At 56.0% G+C, this 17916-nt stretch overlaps 1 protein-coding gene across 1 annotated transcript; it reads right to left on the bottom strand.

The window, feature by feature from the left end:
• Nucleotides 1-4437: 4437 nt before the first annotated feature.
• On the bottom strand, nucleotides 4438-15735 carry ADAMTS15 (ADAM metallopeptidase with thrombospondin type 1 motif 15). The gene is made up of 8 exons (XM_042831867.1): nucleotides 14842-15735; nucleotides 10862-10994; nucleotides 9923-10090; nucleotides 9418-9701; nucleotides 8922-9099; nucleotides 8214-8395; nucleotides 7528-7703; nucleotides 4438-7178 (listed from the first exon to the last, which is right to left on the bottom strand). The coding sequence occupies exons 1-8, from the start codon at nucleotides 15733-15735 to the stop codon at nucleotides 6398-6400; spliced, it is 2796 nt and encodes a 931-aa protein (XP_042687801.1). The 3' UTR covers nucleotides 4438-6397.
• Between the last annotated feature and the right edge of the window lie 2181 nt (nucleotides 15736-17916).

Here is a 17916-nt window from a genome sequence, read left to right as displayed (position 1 = left end):
CGCGCTAATTGGAGCAGACGTTGCTTTTCCCCAGACAAATAGGAACCATTCCATTGCAGGCAGCCCCCAGATTTTAGGTTGTCCCTCAGAGGGGCTGCGTCCACCCCATCTTTTCCCACAGATGGAGGGGTTTTAGTGTTTCCCTTCATTTTTGCCAGCTCTGTTCTCCTTCACACGCAGCCCCTGCGATTCAAACCTTGTCTCGTGCTTCTTCCCCTCCTATGAAGCAAATTCCCCCTATTTTGTTTCCACCCCGCTACGCTGACGTGGATTGATGGTGTTTGTGGTGTCCCAAAGCCAGGATTTCTCCACATGCTGTGGGATTAGGGATTACCCAGAGCCAGCGCCCACCCCGAAGCACCACTCTTTTCCCAAATCCCTTTGCCCTTTAGCTTGGCCTTAAACCACAAAGAAAAACCCAACGCCACCACTGGGGCCAAGTGACCAGCTCTGCTTTCCCATGTAATGCATTAAATACAGAGCCAGCGAGGGCAATGGGAACTGGGGATGATGGGTTGGTGATTTCTGCTGGGCACAGGGGTGATGGCACATGCAGTTTGGCCCTGAGAAACCCCAAAACTGGTAATGTAGATCACAAAGAAAAAGGGAACAACCCAAAGAGTTCCTTTTCAAAAGGTAGCACATTCCCCACAGCTTCATACAACCGAAAATTAAAATAGAGAAAGAAAGAGCTCACTCTGAACAACATAAAAGTGGTTTCCTTTCTCCCCATCACCTCTCAGGGCTGTGCATTACCTGTGCCCTGAGCACTCGTGGAGCATCTCCGCTGCTCCGTGACGCTCCAGGGATGCAGAGAAGCCAGCATCCAGGCCCAGGTGGGATAACAGCTGCTCCGTGTTTGCAGAGCGAGGCAGTAGGGGCTGCCAAGCATGTCTCCCTCTCGAGGTTTCCCTTGTTTTCATTCCTTTGCCTTGTTTCCTTTTCTCTGCCTTTGGGATAAAACAGCACCGTCCAGGTTCTCCTTGTCTTTCAGTCCCTGTTTCCCTCTGTGGTTGTTTTTCCTCACCTCAAAAGTAAGTGCTGAAGGCAGGGGTTAATGGGCACCTTGGGACTGCCCCAATCAAGGCAGTGCTTCACCATGGTGATACCCCAAAACCCAAAACTCCTCCTAAATCCAGAGGGAGCCCAAAGGTAGATGAAGCCTTTGGACACCCTACTTTCTTAGAACCATGGAGTCATAGAATGGTTTGTGTTGGAAGGGACCTTTCCAGGCCATCCAGTCCCATCTCTTCTGCACTGAACAGGGACACCCACAGCTCCACGAGGTGCTCAGAGCCCTGACCCTGGGTGTTTGCAGGAAATTTCACTCAGAGCATGGGGATGCTGGCTTTTCCCAAACTCCCTGGGTGTACGAGATGCCCACGTAGATCACCATACCTCACTGCACTTTCCCCTCCATCCCCACTCCAGATGTCCTGACCGCATCCACACAGCACATGGGGCTGCTTCTGGACAGCACATGTCATTGGGGGGTGTTCAAGGAAAGGCTGGACGTTGTGTTGAGGGACGTGGTTTAGTGGGAGCTATTGGTAATAGGTGAACGGTTGGACTGGATGAGCTTTTAGGTCTTTTCCAACCTTGGTGATTCTATGATTCTATGATTCTATGATTCAGTCCCTGGAGTGACCAGGATCTTGCCAACACCTATTTCTGCTATTTGGAGCCTGCACACTGCACTTGGAATGCAGTGCAAACAATATGGCATTGCATGACAGGCCAAAGCAGTGCAGGGACACTGAGAAGTGTCCCCAAGTGCCTGGTGGCTGTGGGCAGTGTGCTCTGCTTTCTCACAGCAGTATCTATGAGTGCAGAGCACATAGCAGCTGTTGCAGTGACTGCCAGTCATTGCCCTCACACCCAGATCGCATGCAGTGCTGTTACTTGCAGGACTCCAAAACATCTGCCCTTCAGGGCTTGTATTTCCAGAGCTGCCAATCCAACACCTCTCCTCAGCGCTAAATTCATTTACAAGGGAGAAACTAAAACACTTCAAAAAATAAAGAATCAAGCCACATTAAATAAGCCCTTGGGAGCCCTTCTGTCCCCCAGGCTGAACTCGATATTAATTACACCAAACCCAACAGCACTGTCCTCAGGAGGAACTGGGGGCTCACACCACTGCCCCATGCTGCCATTTCCAGGTGCTTTCCCTAGCTAAGGGCTGCAGTCATTAGCAGCCACCTGATGGGCTCAGTTCATGCCTTCACCTCCAGGCACAGTGCTGACATGGGCAGCCAATGCCAACCTTCCTCTGGAGGTGTATGCATGCATAGAAATCTCTGTTTGGAGCCTTGCAAAGAGCTCTGTCTGAGTACATTCCCAACCTGCTGCCCTTCAGCAAGGAGGTGATTCTCTTGGCCTTGTGTACAGGAGCTCTGCTACCAGATTCGAGTTGGCCAGACAGATTTTGGCGCTGGTTGAGTTGTATAATTAGAAAAAATACAGGGGAAAAAAAACAAAACTCACATGGATTCTTGTGGGAACGTGTCAGTTTACTGGCTGGGGAAGATGATGGGGGGAAGTTTAGTCTGCTGCAAGTGACCGGCAGCCTATGGTGGCAAAGGGGGAATCAATTATCCTGGCATAGAAATGCATTTTTGTGCCCCATCGCTGCTCCACATCAGTATTTTCACGTGAGCATTGCTGCTGGCTGGGCCACGTGTTCCCCATTAGCACTGTTTGTTCCCAATACGTCTGGTGGTGCTTTTGTCTCCAGGCAGAAAGAAAGAGCAACATTAATGGCAATGATAACAGAAAGGGGGTGTTCCCTCCTCCAAAGGGATCCTCAGTACCTGGGCTCAATGAGGGGCAGCTTTGGGGCACAACACTCAATCTGGCACCATGGGACCCTCCTGCCCAGTAAGACCCCAGTGTGTGACATTGTGTAAGGAGCATGACTTACAATATAGGTGCTGCTATAAGAGGCTGAAGCTCTGAATGTCTCATTGTGAATACCAGCTATGCCACGAGGGTGGATTCTATTCTCATGCTTTTTGCTTTCTGTTTGTAAGGAAAGGTACAGGGGGTGAGAGCAGAATCTTGCCCAACCCAGCACCTTTCTGCAAAAGCTGATGTCTGGAGAAGCATACAGGAACAAAGAAAGGGGTGGGAGGCTAAAATAATGGGGGAAATGCAAGCGTCCCAGCAGTTTGGAACAAGCAACGTGCCCTGCATCCCCATGTCTGCCACCCCCATACTTCCACATGGCTGCAGCTTTCCTCCTCCCTCCCCAGGAGCTCACCTTGTCCCCACCCCACTCCAGGTGCCTGCCCTTATCCCTGAGCCGTTAAGTAATTGCAGCCTTCCCAGCAAAGCAGGGCCCTGAGCAAACAGACCACAACTTGGCTAAACACAGACCTTCCCTTTGAACTGGGGTTCTGGCATCAGCGCTTGGCTTCTTCCTTCCCTCCCAGGTAAATGTTTCCTTTGTGCACGTTTTTATCTCTCTGGGTGATTTGTTCAGGTTACATATGGCTATCGATGAGCCCCGGAAGTGCAAGCCCTCTGTTGTTAATAAAGCTGTGTGCAGTTGGAGCTGCTGCAGTGTGGGATTTCTTGGGGCTGAAACTGAGCTTCTCATGGGGTGAGGCAGAGCTGTCTGTCACCGGGCTGCAGAGGGGAAGGTGTTCAGTCAGGGCTGTTGTGCTTTGCTTTGGTATTGGAAATGTGCTCTGCCTTATGCAAAAAACAAAACCTCATAAAACTGCCAAAGTGTTACAGCATAGTTGCACAGAAAGTTGCAATTGTTCAGGGGGAAATAAAAGCTGAGGCAGTGACATCAGGCATCCCTCAGCAGACGTGGCCCATTAGCAGGCAGTGCCTTATCTCACCGCTGGCCCAGAGGAGGGCTGGGAGCTGCTGAGTGTTTTGTAAGCACCTAGCAACCCCCCAGCCTTCCCTGGGCCCACTGGAGGTGGTGGGAAAGAGGCTCCTGCTTTGCTCTGTGAACGGAATGAATGACGCCAGAGGAGCACGTCGGGAATGGGTACTCCCAGCTCGTGGTATGCGCGGACACAGTTGTTCCAGGATGTGAGAGCACTGTTCCAGTTTGCATTCATCCATTTAACTCTATGTTCTATATTGCTGTGATTCTGACTGAAGAATATCCCGATCCCAGGCTAAAGCAAAACCAGCCTCGTGGCACAGCCTCGCTGCAATCGCTCCCAGGTGCGGGCGAGTCCTGCCATTGCATGGATTCATCCAACATGATGTTTTGGGTTTGTTTTTTTTTTGCCAACTACAAATTCTACAGCAGAAGCAAGACAAATTGCCATAATATTCAGAATAATGTGTTCGGACCTTCCAATTTTTTTCCTCCAGTTAATGAGCTGGGGCTGCAATAAGCCAGCATGTACTCTGCCAACGCCGCCCAAGCAAACACACAAGGGGGCACAAACAGCCCCCTGGAGCAAGGTGGATCTTTAAATACGGTTTTATTTCAGGTTTGCTATTGATGCACAAACAGCAGAGATCGATGTTTAGTATACATGGTATACACAAAGCAGCCAGTACAATAGGCATCTCCATCCTTTTGCTGCACACTTGGCAAAAGAACTGCACTCAAGAAGTCCCTCCCACCCCATCCTTCGCCCCCATTGGACAAGGATGACAGTTCCTCGGTGGCTTGGAAGCCATCGATTTGATGGCAAGACGCAAAGGGCAGCTCCTTGGAGCTCTGTCCCCAAACGAAAGCACTGCAGGCTCGGCTACGCAGGAAAACTGTCCAGAAAATGGATGATGCGTTCATGGGAATGTAGACCTGGAAGGGATTTCCTAGAACATTAAATCCCATCCCCGCTGTGCAAAGCAACCACAACATCTGCTCCTGGCTCTATCAAGCATCGCGGAGACCAGAAATATTATTGTGCTCAAAAAAGAATTACACAAATCTAGGAGGGTGGGTCTGCAAACAGCATCACAAGAAATGTGCTAAGCTGGTGGGAAAGGTCTCCACGAGAACGTTTCTGCTGTTCCTTGGGACCCTTCTGACCACTGCTGGAGGCTTGGTGGAGCATGAAGAGCTTCCACATGTGCTGAGCAGACTCCAAGCATCTCACTGCTGAGACAGCAGCCTACCCAAAAGTTGGGGTCGACCCTTCTGCTCTTCCCAATAGTGACATATCTCAGTCAAGAGGTCCATAGCAAGCTCCCTCCAAGGGACCTTCATCAGTGGGAAAGCAAAATGTGAAATGATCCTTGATGGTTTGATCTGAGCAGAAGGCGTATGGTGGAAGGTGTGTGGCAGGGTTGTGATGAGGTAAGACAGCCTCCAGACACTGCAGAGGTATGGAATGAGCCCTAGCACAAAACCCAGGAGGATGCAGCTGGTTGTGGATGCTCTGCAGGAGCAGGAGGATCAGAACAGCCCCAAATAACCCTGAAGCTTGGAGTGGGGCAGGGAGCAGAGTGCCTGGGCATGGCATGCTGGCCCTGTGAGCACCATTTCCAGAGCAGAGTCAAGCACCAGCAACAGGCAGGGATGCTCCAGCACACCGCACTATGATGCTACAGTACAGTTGGTTATTTCTGCAATTACTGCTCACATTGAACCTCCACTGTGATCCCTTTTAGTCCCAAAGAGCTTTACACCCTTCCCTGCACCAGGGTGTAAACGAGCGTCTGGCTGTGCTCTGGGCACCCATTTAGCCAAGAGCCAGTCTCAGCCTCCCCAGAGCACCATAGGAAAACCTTAGCCCCAGGAGGGGCTCTGCTGGAACCAATGCTACTCCCTCCATGCCAGGTTTGTATCCAGCACAGGGAGCGTGTTAAACAACACAGAGTTAAGCACCATAAAGTATACACTGGTCAGATCATAAACACGAGGAGAAAATGAGAATCAAGCCACCACCTCCCAGCCTGGCACTTGGGATCCCCGTTGACATGCACACAGGCTTGCAAGCCCTGAAGGTAACAGTCCCTACAAAACCCAGCACCCTGTTGGGCAGTACAACTTGCCATCATCGTGTAGGTAAATTGGCTTGGTCCCACGCAGAAAATCGGGAAGGGGGAGGTAGGCTTGGCCCTGGGAAGACGGGGCAGGCGTTGTCTGAGCCATGCGGGGGTGTCCCCTCTGTGTGTCCTGGGGGCCATCCTGGCAGTGATTTCCGTCTGTCTGTCCTCCGGCTCCCAGCCGTGGGTCCCTGTGTGTGCGGCAGCTTCGAGGTAGGTTGGTTCCTGCTCACCTCCGAGCAACCTGCTCGGTGAAAGCCCTCTCATCACCTGGTTGTGCGCCCTTCCCCGCACCCAGGTCCCTTTATTTTTTGTTTGTTTGTTTTCCCTTTTTTACCCTCATTCGATATGTGCTATGGACATCTCCCCTTCTCCCAACCCATGGCCGCTGCCCGAGAAACACCATGTTCATCCTCACTGGCACAGCTCAGCATGGCCTCAAGGTGCAGAAATCCAGCTCCTGCGGCTTCCTCCGAAAACTGCAACTCTCCCGGGGCAGCAGTCTCCCACCGGAGGCCACACACTTCAGCATCCTCCTCTTGAAGCCTCTCCCACAGCTCTTGGAGCAAGGAGCCCACGGTCCCGCTTCCCAGGCCGGACAGGGCTCCCCACACGACCGCACCTCGACCGGCCTTTGGGCAGCCTCGCACTCGGAGGCTGGGTGGCCATAGGAGTCATGGCAAGCCACCGCTCGCTTCTGCAGCCCACTGCCACAGGTGACAGAGCACGCCTCCCAGCCGCCCGCTGCCCACTTGTAGGAGGGACGCTTGTAGGTCGGCCTGCCCCCATCCAAGCGGTTGGACAAGCTGAGGACGCTGTTGTTGAGATCCGGAGGAGCTTTGCCCTCCTTCTTGTAGGAGGTTTTGTCATCCTTGCTCTCCTTGGGGAGGTAGAAGGAGTAGCGCACCCGGGGAGGCGTCATTTTCCCCACGGAGAGCACCTCCAAAGTCAAGGGCTCCTGGATGGGTTTGAAGGCTTGCAGGCTCTCAACAGCGGTGCCAGTGCCGCTGTACCGCAGCACGCTGCCCTTCACCATCAGGTCCCGCTCCACGGCCGAGACGATGAAGTGCCCGTTCAGCAGGTACTTGCCCTGCCCGTTCTTCAGCGCCAGGTAGTTGTCGTCGCTGATCAGCCCTTTGTAGCCCCGCTGGCGGATGTCGATGTTGGAAGCTCCGGCGGGGATCACCACCACGAAGTTGTAGCCGTGCCTGGAAGGAGGAAGCAGGCAGGACGAGCCATGAGGCACAGAGCTGCAGGTGTCCCCATCTCCCACCCGCTGCGATGGCAGCAGTTCCAACCCTAAGCTTATCTCCTCCATCCCATGGAGATTTATTTCTGCACGCTGAGTTTCATCTAGGCTGTGCTCACCCAGACACGAGAAGCTCAGCAGTGTGGCTGTGCCGGAGCTGGCTCCGTCACTAGAAGCCATGGGCTTGTTAGCATGCACTACTACTTCAGAGCAGGCACTTTGGAGGATTTGATCGTCACCATCCCCACCACCTTCTTGCGTCCACCCTACGGGAGAGAAGAACTCACATGTGGTCCCCCAGCGCTTACATGGGTTTGGTGAATAAGCCCGAGACCTTCTTGCAGCTCCTATTGTCTCCTCCACATACACTGCACTTGTCAAATTTCTTCTTGGAGCCCAGCTTCCCATCACAGCCCGCTTTGATGCATTTACCCTGGACACAGACTGAGGTGGAATCTGGGGAGCACGGGGTGCCATCCACGACCTGCAGGAGAGCGAGCAAGACAACAGCTGTACCCTGCATCACCCCACAGTCGTCCCACTGCAGCCACTCAGCATCAGCCCAGCAGGACCTCAGGAGGTGCTGGCATGTACCGTGCTCACTCTCTGCTTTGCAATTGAGCATTCTGGGGTCTCTGAGAAGAGCCATGCAGTACTGCTTCCTGCTTCTGCTACATCACTGTCTTTACGCTAATGCAGCGGGGCTCCAGACCAGGAGGTGAACCACTTCCTCAGTGCAATAATTATCATCCTCTGCTCCAGCCTCTCAGCAGGACCATAGGCATACCCTACAGGCAGTTCTATGAACCCAGAGGAAGACCCTCCATGAACCCAGTCCACCACTGAAGAAAATAAGTGGATGCACACGCGCTGTTTCAACCCAGCCTGATGGATTCCCATCTTTTCTAACCCACAAAAATCCATCTGTCCACCAAGCACAGACAATTGCTTCATGCACTGGAGTCCTCCTGCAGCCCCCCCAGCCCTCACCAACCTTGGGTGCCAGCACATAGAAGTACCCCGTGCCATTTGCCCGGCAGATGAGCTTGCATTTGTCGCGGGGTGAGACGCCAGAGTACTTGGGAACCCAGGAGACGGAGGCAGTGAGGCGGTTGGTGCTGTGGCCGTAGCCATTGAATGCCTCGCACTGCTCTTCTCGGAAGCTCTTTCCTGGCACTGAAAGGAACACAGTGTGCATCAGATGGGGCACAGACCACTGCCCTAGGGCAGGTGTTACTGCTTGTTAAGGGTGGCCGTGCAAAGCCAGCAGCCTCAGCGCAGCAACTCTGAAAGATTTTGCTCCTTGCACAATGCAGTGACACAAGGATGCCAGGGAACTGCAAATGGCAAGGCCACCTCTGACATTTGCAGGGGGCACATTTAGGGGCATGTTTCCACCGTGTTTCCAAGCGCTTTGAAACAATCAAAGAATTTGACATTTGGAGATTGGCTCTCCTCCACCCCACCCAAGGAGCTGTGGCAAGTCTGGGGTTTTGGTGTGCTGGCGGCTCGACTCTGCCGGAATTCAGCTGGTCTGGAGATGCAAGCAGTGCCTCTGCAGTGGGTTGAGCAGAGGATTCACAGCTGCAATCAGCTCATCCCACTCAGCTCACAGGCACCAATACGCACAAGAAGCCAGGCTCCCCTTTGGCTCAGCGCCTTTTGATGTCAGGTCATGAATTTTGGCAAGTTTTGCCCTTACCTGCAGCCAAGCAGGGCTCCAGGTTGCAGGAGCGGTACTTGACGCGGACACCCTCGCAGTAGGAGCCCCCGTTGGCAGGCACAGGGTTGGTGCACTCACGCTTGGCCAGCTGCACCCCACCGCCACACGTCCGCGAGCACGTGCCATAGGGCGCCCACTTGGCCCAGCCGCCATCCACCTGCAGGGACGTGGCACAGCGTCATCTGCTGTCCTCATGGCTTCCATCTCTGCCCCTCTCTGGACTCACAGCTATCCTTTTGCTAGATGCATTTGCAAGCAAAACCTGCAGGCTTGCCTATCCCAGATCTTCTATGGGACGTCTTCTATGGGAGCATAGCAGCATCCAGCCTGCTTGCACTGTCTATCCCTGCTCTCTCCTCACCTTCCTCCATTATTATCCCCTTTGTAGGACCCTGCTGGAGACTGCTCAGCCAGCACCCGTGCAGAAGTGCCAAGCCATCGTCTACAGGGCATTTTTGGACTCGCAGGTACTCACCCTGTACTTGCTGACGTTGTGCCTCTCCACGCAGGCTCCTTTCAGGCAGAAGCGTCCCTCCCCACAGCCGGTGCCATCAGCCCAGGGGAAGTGCCGTGTCTGGCACACGATCTGCCCGCGTGCTTTGCCGGTGCACCAGAGCTTGGCACAGTACTGCATGTAGGGGCAGGGCTTGGAGCCCACACCGAAGGCCAGCTCGCACTGCTGGTTCAGGCTGTAGCTCGTCCCTGGCAGGTCCTCAGGCAGTGGGATGGGGTTGGAGGGCTGGTCCAGCAAGCAATCTCCTGAGGAAGCAGGGAGGGGAACATTGAGCCGGTCCTCATGGGACTGGAGCTACCTTGCATTCAGCCCCAGCTCAGCCCACTGAAACACCACTCAGCTCTCTGTTTCCTTCTCGATTGATTGGGAGAGCAAGGAGAAATTTGCTGCCTACCCCAACAGCCTGTCCCCATCACAGGGATAAGGACAGCATGGGGACAAGGATAGGAGAACAAGAAGAGCTCACCGTGGCCACTGTCAAGGAAGTCGGTGATGATGGCAGCACTGCAGGCTGACCAGGGGTTGGCACGGTCGATCTGGATGAGGGTGGGAGACATCATGTGGTTGGTCTTCAGCCGGCCAAAGACCTCCTCACAGGCCTTCACGTTGTCATGGGGCATGTTGAAGACATGGCCTGGGAGATGGAAAGGGGGAGAACGTGAATAACCCCAGTTGGCATTGCTCTGTGTAGAGGGGGAAACTGAGGCAAGGGGCATGGTATTCCTTGTAACAACTGCAAAGGCTGTGGGCAGCTCAAGAGGAGGAGGAGCTGCCTGGGGAAGCACAGAGCTTGCAAAAGCCCTGGCTTGGGCTGAACATTGGTGCTGGAAGCTGCAAGACAGGCGCATGTGAGCCACCCTGACTGCAGCACCCCAAGCCTTTCCAACGTGCTTTCCCATCTGCATCATGGATGACCATCATTTGAAGAAGGTCAAAGGAAACCTCAAAGAAAAGGAGATCAGAGCTCTTCCTTCACCCTGCGGAACCACACCAGTGTCTCCAGAAGTCGGTGCTCCCTCAGCATCCCTCTCTGCTATTTCAGGATTCTCAAATTCTGGAAACCCAGCAATCACAACAGTGATGCCTTTCACTTTCTCAGCCCTTTCCTCCCCCCAGCTGAGGTGGAGTTTCCCCTCTCCGGATGCCTGTCATTGTCTGGCCTTCCGTAGGCTGAACTGGGGCTATTTTGAACTTTGCTGCTGCTCCTGATTACTAAGCAGGGCTGGAGGATGAGGCTTGGTGACACTGAGGACATGAGGCAGGGCAGCACATCCATTGCAAGCACAGCCCTCAGACCAAAAATGCAATTTCTCTAAAAATGCAGGGCTTGCGATGCACTGCATCCCCCCAGTGTTCTGGGACCCAGAGCACCCCGTCCCATGCAGAGCCCCCAGGCATGCCTTACCCAGCTCGTGGGCCGTGGTGAAAGCTGAGGGCAACCCATCGTCCTCAATGACGGAGCAGCTGCGCTTGGGGTCACACATGGTGCCCACGTCGGCCATGCCCAGCGTGTCACAGGTGGTGGCACCGCACAGGTCCTGTGGAGAAGTAAGGGGTTAATCTTGGGGTTGGTACTTGGCCCTATTCCCACCGCAGCCCCTTTACCCCCGGAGGACCCGGCTCCAGATCTGCTGGGCAGGTGTCAGTTGCAGAGAATGGGGACCTCGCAGCCCCAGGGCGCGGAGGAAACACAGAATCACAAAATCATTCACCGTGCCCACTGACAGTGTTCCTCAGTGCCACGTCTCCGTGGTTCTGGAACACCTCCAGGGACGGTGACTCAGTGGCATTTTTGCATGTGACCCTTTTGTTACACACAGCATCCTCCTGTGCCTTCGGTGTCAGCGTTTCCTCCAGGCAGGGTGGAGCCCATTTCGGAGCAGAGGAGCCAGCTTGGCTCCATCCTTCTGTGAGCTCAAGGTCTGGACCCAGGCAGGTCAGTGGAAAGACCTGGCCCTGGCTGACAGCTGAGCCATCTCTCCATTTCCTAGCGATAAGAAGCTCCCAAAGCAGGCCCAGCATGCTAAGGGAACTGCTCCTGTGTCCTCAATGACAACTGATGTTTCTCCAGGAGCAAGCACGCCCAGCTGATGCAAGGAGCCAGCCCAGACCCCAGCACCACAGGAGGATGCCACCCCCAGCATCCACAGGTGCTACTGCAAACCAAAAGCTGCTGGCTGAGGACATGCCGCAGCCCAGCAGTTAACCTCAGACGCTCCCATCCCTCCACTCCTCTCCAAGAGATATTGTGCCAACCCCAAAGGCAGCACTGCCCATCCTGGGCTCAGCCAAACCCTGCTCTCATCCACTGCCGTGTTCTCCTGGATGGGCAGTGCTGTGATTTCTTCTCAATCTGCAATCACTGCCTTTGGCCAGCACACCCCAAAGCAGCACAGCAGGGTGGATGGATCCCTGCAGCTTCACCCCTGGGGTATTTTATCCCATGGAGCTGTAGTGGCAGCTGTGCACAGGGCAGGGAGAAGCGCTGCAGCTTTCCACATGAAAAGAAAACGTAAGGGACTGTCCGGGTGCTCCCATGCTATAAATAAGTGTGATTCATGCTCAGCTCCCAGCCAGCCAACGTTCCTGTGTTGCTAGAAACCTCACAGGAGCCACTCTGCCAACATTTCCAGCAAGGTTTCCAGGCTGAAGGCATTCCCATGCAGGCAGGTTCAGCTATCGGTAATGGCCCCAAGAACGCCAGAGAGCCCCGGCCAGAGCTGAGATGGGTTTAGCAGCAGCTGCAGGGCTGCAAAAAGCAGACAGGACCGCTCTCGTGGGAGAGGAACAGCCGAGGCATGGGGTGTGGGGCTGGCAAGGTGCTGTGAGGTGGTGAGGAGGCTCCAACAGCTGAGCCCAGAATCCATCCTGGCTGCTGTGGCTGGTGGAAAACCCTGTCTTATAAACAGCTTCAACTCTGCTTCACAACAGCTTTCCGCATCCACTGGGACCCCATTGAATCCCAGGTCCTGTCTCATGCACAGTATCCCTATCCCGCAGTGGGAACCAGCACATCCCAGCCAGCGTGAGGTCCAGAGCTACACCTGGCCATGAGAAGGATGCCACAGTGCCAGCGCTGTGGGTTTGGAGGTGATGTGGGGTGCATGGGGTGCCCCAGGGAGGTGAGGAGGAGCAGCCGCTCCCTATTCATTGCTCTTTTAGGAGTTCCTGTTTCCTGGCCGGCACAGAGAGCTGTTGGCTCCCAGCCCAGCACCTGCGCTGACACACTGACCCACTTCTCATTCTCAGCCAGCCTCGCCTGCTGGCTGTGGGGCTGCAGGAAGGAGAAGCTCTTTGTGGGGCATTCCATCACCCCCCTGCCCGGGCTCAGAACCCAACCACAGCCCCAGGGGAAGCAGCTCTGGGCTCTAATGAAGGGGTCCTAAAACCCCTCAAATGTATCTCCGGGGCTGAGGGAGTGGAATGGGAGCAGCAGTAGGGGAATGGGAGGAGGGCAGGGAAGGAACTCCTGGGTGAACACCAGGATGGGAAGAGGGCTACCCAAGCACTGACACCTGGCACGTCCTCTGTGTGCAGACTGCCAGAAATAAAACCAGGAGCCCTAGCTTCATCTCTGGACACCTTCCAAAGGCTGTTCTTGCAAGCTTCTCGAGATGGTCTGCAGGCCACCTGAGGGGGATCCCTGTGGCTTTTACCTTCATTCCCATGCTCAGAGGCCAAGGCCATCACACAAGCGCTCTCCCAACTGTCGATGCTCCCCAGTGCATGTGTCCAAAGCAATCCCAAAAGTGTGAGCTCCTCAAAGTGCTGAAACTGTTGGGTTTCTAAACTCCCCCGTGATGCCAAGCTACTGCAAGACATCCTTTGGTGTAATATCCCTTCAGCTGATGGCAGGCTCAGCAAGCCTTTGCTGTTACAGCTGGTGGACATCAAGGTTGGGGATGATGAAAATTGCGGTCAAACGTTTCTCTGTGATTTGCAACATCATTTCCAAGGGGCATCAGCAGGATGAGTGCTCTGCAGTCCTTCCAGCATGCACCAGCTCAGGTAGGAAGGCAGAAATCCCACGGCACATCCACACCACCCAGCCGAGCAGCACTGAGCTCCCCAAAGGCGAATCCGAGGTCTGGCGCAGGGAGTGCAGGCAGTACAGCCCATCCATCAGCAACGTGTTGACACAACTGGAAACTGCCGATCAACCGAGCTCGAAGTGAAACTTAAGTCGGGGTCTTATGTAACAGCCTTTTGGCAGGGAGATAAGCTCTGGGGTGTCGGGGGACCACAGATGGATGCGTTCAAGGAAGGCAGATGTCTCCTTGATCGTGTGCCTTTGCATGGAGCTTGCCTTGGGATTTCAGAAATGGATGGCTTAGCAATGTGTAAAAAATGCAGCCCGGCCATGCTGCATGCTGCAGGATGGAGAGGCTGTCAGATCTCTGGGACCAGCTCTGTCCCACGTGCAGCTCCGCTGACCTCACCAGGCTTCCACCAGCCACGGAGCTGCCTCCTCCCCTTCACAGCTGGCTGGTGCAGGCAGGAGCAGCTCCAGCAGATTTACACCCAGCCAGGGGATGCAGCCCCTGCTGGGGCCGGGGTCTCACGTCCCACACAGCATCACTGCTGCTAACACGTGCTGAGTGAGCTGGAAGCTACGCCCTTCCCACCCACGTGTGCTTGACTTGGAAAGAAGTTTTGGGAATGGCCTCAGAACTGCTGAGCAGAGTTCCTGACCTGTCCCTAATCCAAAGACATCTGGGCAGGGACAGGGGAAAGAGAAAATGCAAACTGCCGCTGCTGGCCAAACCCGCTGTGTTTGGGGTGAAATGTGACTGTGTCCCCTTGAAAGGGGTGCATCCTCTTCCCCTCCCTACAGCAACTGAGGGCTGGTGCTGCTGGTGTCTATCATGGTGACATTTCTAGCAAGAAACAAGGGCAGCACAGCAAAGCCTCCTTGCAGCCCAGCAGGGATGCAGCAGGCTCTGTTCCCTGGGCTGAGTGCTGGCTGTCCTTCCAGCCCTGAATTCAGTCCACGTGTAGCAGCCAGGGCAAAGAGGAGAGCTCCAGGTTCTCAGGAGGACCTCGTGCATGACTCAGAGGAAGCAGGGAGAGGCTTTTTCTTGGCAGGTGTCACTGCCCTGCTCAGGCCCTGCATTTTGGGTGGCAGAGCTGGCTGCCAACGGGGGGCTGAGTGGCAGTTTCATGGGTGCACGGGCAACCTGCCTCTGTGCACCTCCTGGCCTCGCTCCCCTGTCAGATTTCTGCAGTGCTGGCTCCCTCCCAACCATCCAACCCAGACAGCGAGCTCCTTGGGAGAGGGGTGCAGGGTGGTAGGGACACAGGAGGGGTGGCAGGGTGCAGGACACCTGAAGGGGAGGAGGGCAGCCCTGCTGGGTCGTCCACCCTTCCCCAAGGATCCGCACCCACCTGCTTGGTGAAGAGGATGGCGGTGTCCCAGTACTCGGGGTGCTTGTCGCTGACTTTGTTCCACTTCTTCTGCCAGGCACAGAAGTTGCGCAGGGTGAGGGCGGCGTTGCTGGTGACTTTGGGCCCTTTGTCGTCCTGCCCGATGAGGAGGAACTTGACGACGGAGATCTGGATGGGGTTGCGGATGCTGGGGTGCTTGTAGAGGCGGGCGGCCGTGGCCATGAGGGTGAGCAGGTAGTGCTGCAAGTCATCCCCGTGGAACTTCACCATGGACTCATCGGCCACCACCAAGGTCTCCACGTATCGGGGCACGGAGGCAAAGCGTTTGGTCCTCCCTCCTGCCTTCGCCCCGGCCGCTCTCCCCCGGTATTTCTCCAGAGCCTGCAGCACCCCTGGGGTGAGCCCGGAGCCCACGGCGCAGCGCGACGCGGAGGCACCCAGCGGGTGGGCGACGTTGCGGCGCTGCAGGCGATGAGCCCCGCCGTGCTCCGCTCCCGGCAGCGGGCTGATGGTGTACTCGGCTCCCCGGTAGCCGAAAGCCCCCCGGAGCCCCCCGCAGAGGCTGAGAGCGGCGAAGGACTCTCGGTCGGCGTTGACATCCCCCGAGTAGAAGCAGTGGCGGAGGTGATGGGGACGGGAGGCACCGGGCGCGGAGCCCAGGTAGTGCGCGGCGAAGGCGGGGGCGATGAATCCGGCGTCGGGGGAGAGATGCAGGTAGAAATCCTCCCCGAAAGCCGACAGCTGGAACACCACGGCCTCGGCGGGGCCGCGCCTGAAGTAGGGCCGCCCGTTGATGTCGGGGTCAAGGCGGAGGGGGGTGACCACCGCCGTGTCCCCCGGGGGTGCGCTCAGCGCGCGGGCGCCCAGCAGCAGCGGCAGCAGCAGCGGCAGCATCGTCCCGGCTCACATGGGGGGAGAAAGCAGGAGCCAGTCCCTGCTGCTGCTGCTGCTGCTGCTGCTGCTGCTGCTGCTGCTTCCTCCGTCCCTCCTTCTTTTTGCTAAAACTCGGCTGGAGGGAGCGGAGCGGCCGCTCGAGCCGCCTGCCCCGCCGCTACCTGCCTTCTGGGGCGCATCGCCTTTATATACAGCGGGGCCGGGGGGAGCGGGGCGCGGCTTGGCCTCGCAGCAGCCACTCCGGTGCGGGGGGCAGGGAGCGGAGCGGGGCCGGGAGAGGAGCGGGGCCGGGAGAGGAGCGCTCCGCCCGGGAATCGCTGCCGCCTTCCCCCGGCGCCTGCGGGAAGGGACGGAGGAAGCCGGACTTTGCACCCCGGCTCCGTGCTGCGGAACTGGAGGGGGTTCCTTACCTACCCGCGGGGCTGAAGGAGACTGCTGCAACTCGGGGAGCTGAGCGGGGGCCGGGCTGGGAGCTGGAAGGGTTTTGAGGTGGGTCTGTTCAGCAGGATGGGTCGGGGTCTCTGGGATTTGCTCTTGTTCTCCTTCAGGAGTTCAGTACGGAGATCGGTGGGCTTCTGCTGTGAAACACCACGTCTTGTGTTACGCACCAGGGTATCCCAGAGCTCCTCTCTCTCCAGGACCAGCGCATCCTACGCTGCCCTGCCCCAGCTCCATCACAGGGCTTCAACCAGGTGGTGCTTCCAGCTGCTCGGCAGGAGCACAGCCTCCCTGCATCCCCAAGGCCACCACAGGGTGCACACAGGGAGTGTTAGCATCCAAAGTGTCTGCTGAGAGCCCAGGGCATGCTGTAAGGAGTGTAAAGGAAGAGAGGGGTTTCCTCATAGCCACTAAATGCACTGTGATCATCAGAGCAGGGCCTGGGGCTGCGAGGAGGCTGAGGCTGCTGGTGCTATCAGGGGAAAGAAGCATCCCATCATGGATGGAATCCAGTAGAGGAAGACAGCTAAAGGGAGAATGATGAAGAGGCCTCAGCATTTGTGTGAGGCCAAGGACCAAATTTACTGCCAGTGATGAGCACACAGACACCAGGACAGGCTGCATGGGAAGGTGCCCAGGTGGGTCTCTATCTGCTGCTCTGTTTCCATGCAGGCTGATTCTGTGCCCAGAGGGAAGCACGGACTTTTCCACTCCCAGGCACCCGAGGCGTGCACATCCTCACAGCCTTTCCAGCAGTCTGGGTTTGTTTAATGGCAAAGTAAGGCCCTGTTGCAGAGACACCGGTTTTGATGTGATTTCAAGCCTCAGCAAAGGCTGCAAGCACAGCTTGAAAATGCGTGTGTATATGAAATACAACCCAAGGCATAGACACAGAGCTGGCAGCCTGGCTCATTTTGGTGCCAGCACTTTCCTGTGCAATGCTTTCTCACCAGGCTGTGCTCAGTTGTCCTTTATCCCTGCAGCTGAAGTGGGGTCCCAGATTGCACTCAGTGAATCAGGGAGTTTGTCTGCTGGACAAAATGCAACATGCCCCAGGATGCTGGTAGATAACACTGGCAGAACAGTGAGTAGGGGTGAAAGGGAAAAGTGCTGATATGGGCATGGACATCCTGCAACACCACACCTTTCAAAGGGGTGAGTTTACCCCTGGAGACCAGGGAGAAGGGCAGAAGGCAAAGCACAGGGCTGTCACGGGGCAGGAGCTCAGGGGGTCTCGGCCCACAGGGCTGGCAGTGAGGAACAGATGGAAAAAAGAGCAAAAGGATCCCCACGAGAGCACCCTGGCTCCAGGTGCCACAGCCCAGGGTTACTCATCATTGCGTCTGGTAGTTTTTCTCCAGCAGCAGAGGATGAGTCAAAGAGAACTGGCAGGACTTTATCTCCAGCCTGCAGAACATCTGACTGCATCCTGATGGGGAAAGCAGGCAGAAAATGTGAGTGGCTTGGATCTGGCTGAGCTGGGACTCCATCCCCTGAGAATGGCTTTGGGCTGTTGCTGTGTACAGCGTCTTTGGGGTCAGAGGGAAGTGATGCAGCTCAGCCCTCTGCCCTGCCCTCACTCTTTCCTGGGGCATCACTACCCGCAGAGCTTTGTTTGTCAGGTTCTGCTGCCTTCCTTTTCCTGCCTGTGGTTCATGGGAAAGCTGTGGATTCCACGGATCACAAACTGCCTACAGGCAGCTCTTAGGGCACCTCTTCTGCAGGCAGCCTGGGGCTGCTGGC

This window comes from Centrocercus urophasianus, unplaced genomic scaffold (genome assembly GCF_019232065.1).
Source record: "Centrocercus urophasianus isolate 14NV4802_14NV808 unplaced genomic scaffold, USGS_Curo_1.0 seq_37, whole genome shotgun sequence".
Lineage (NCBI taxonomy): Eukaryota > Metazoa > Chordata > Aves > Galliformes > Phasianidae > Centrocercus > Centrocercus urophasianus.
This window is presented reverse-complemented; position numbering and strand designations above follow the sequence as displayed.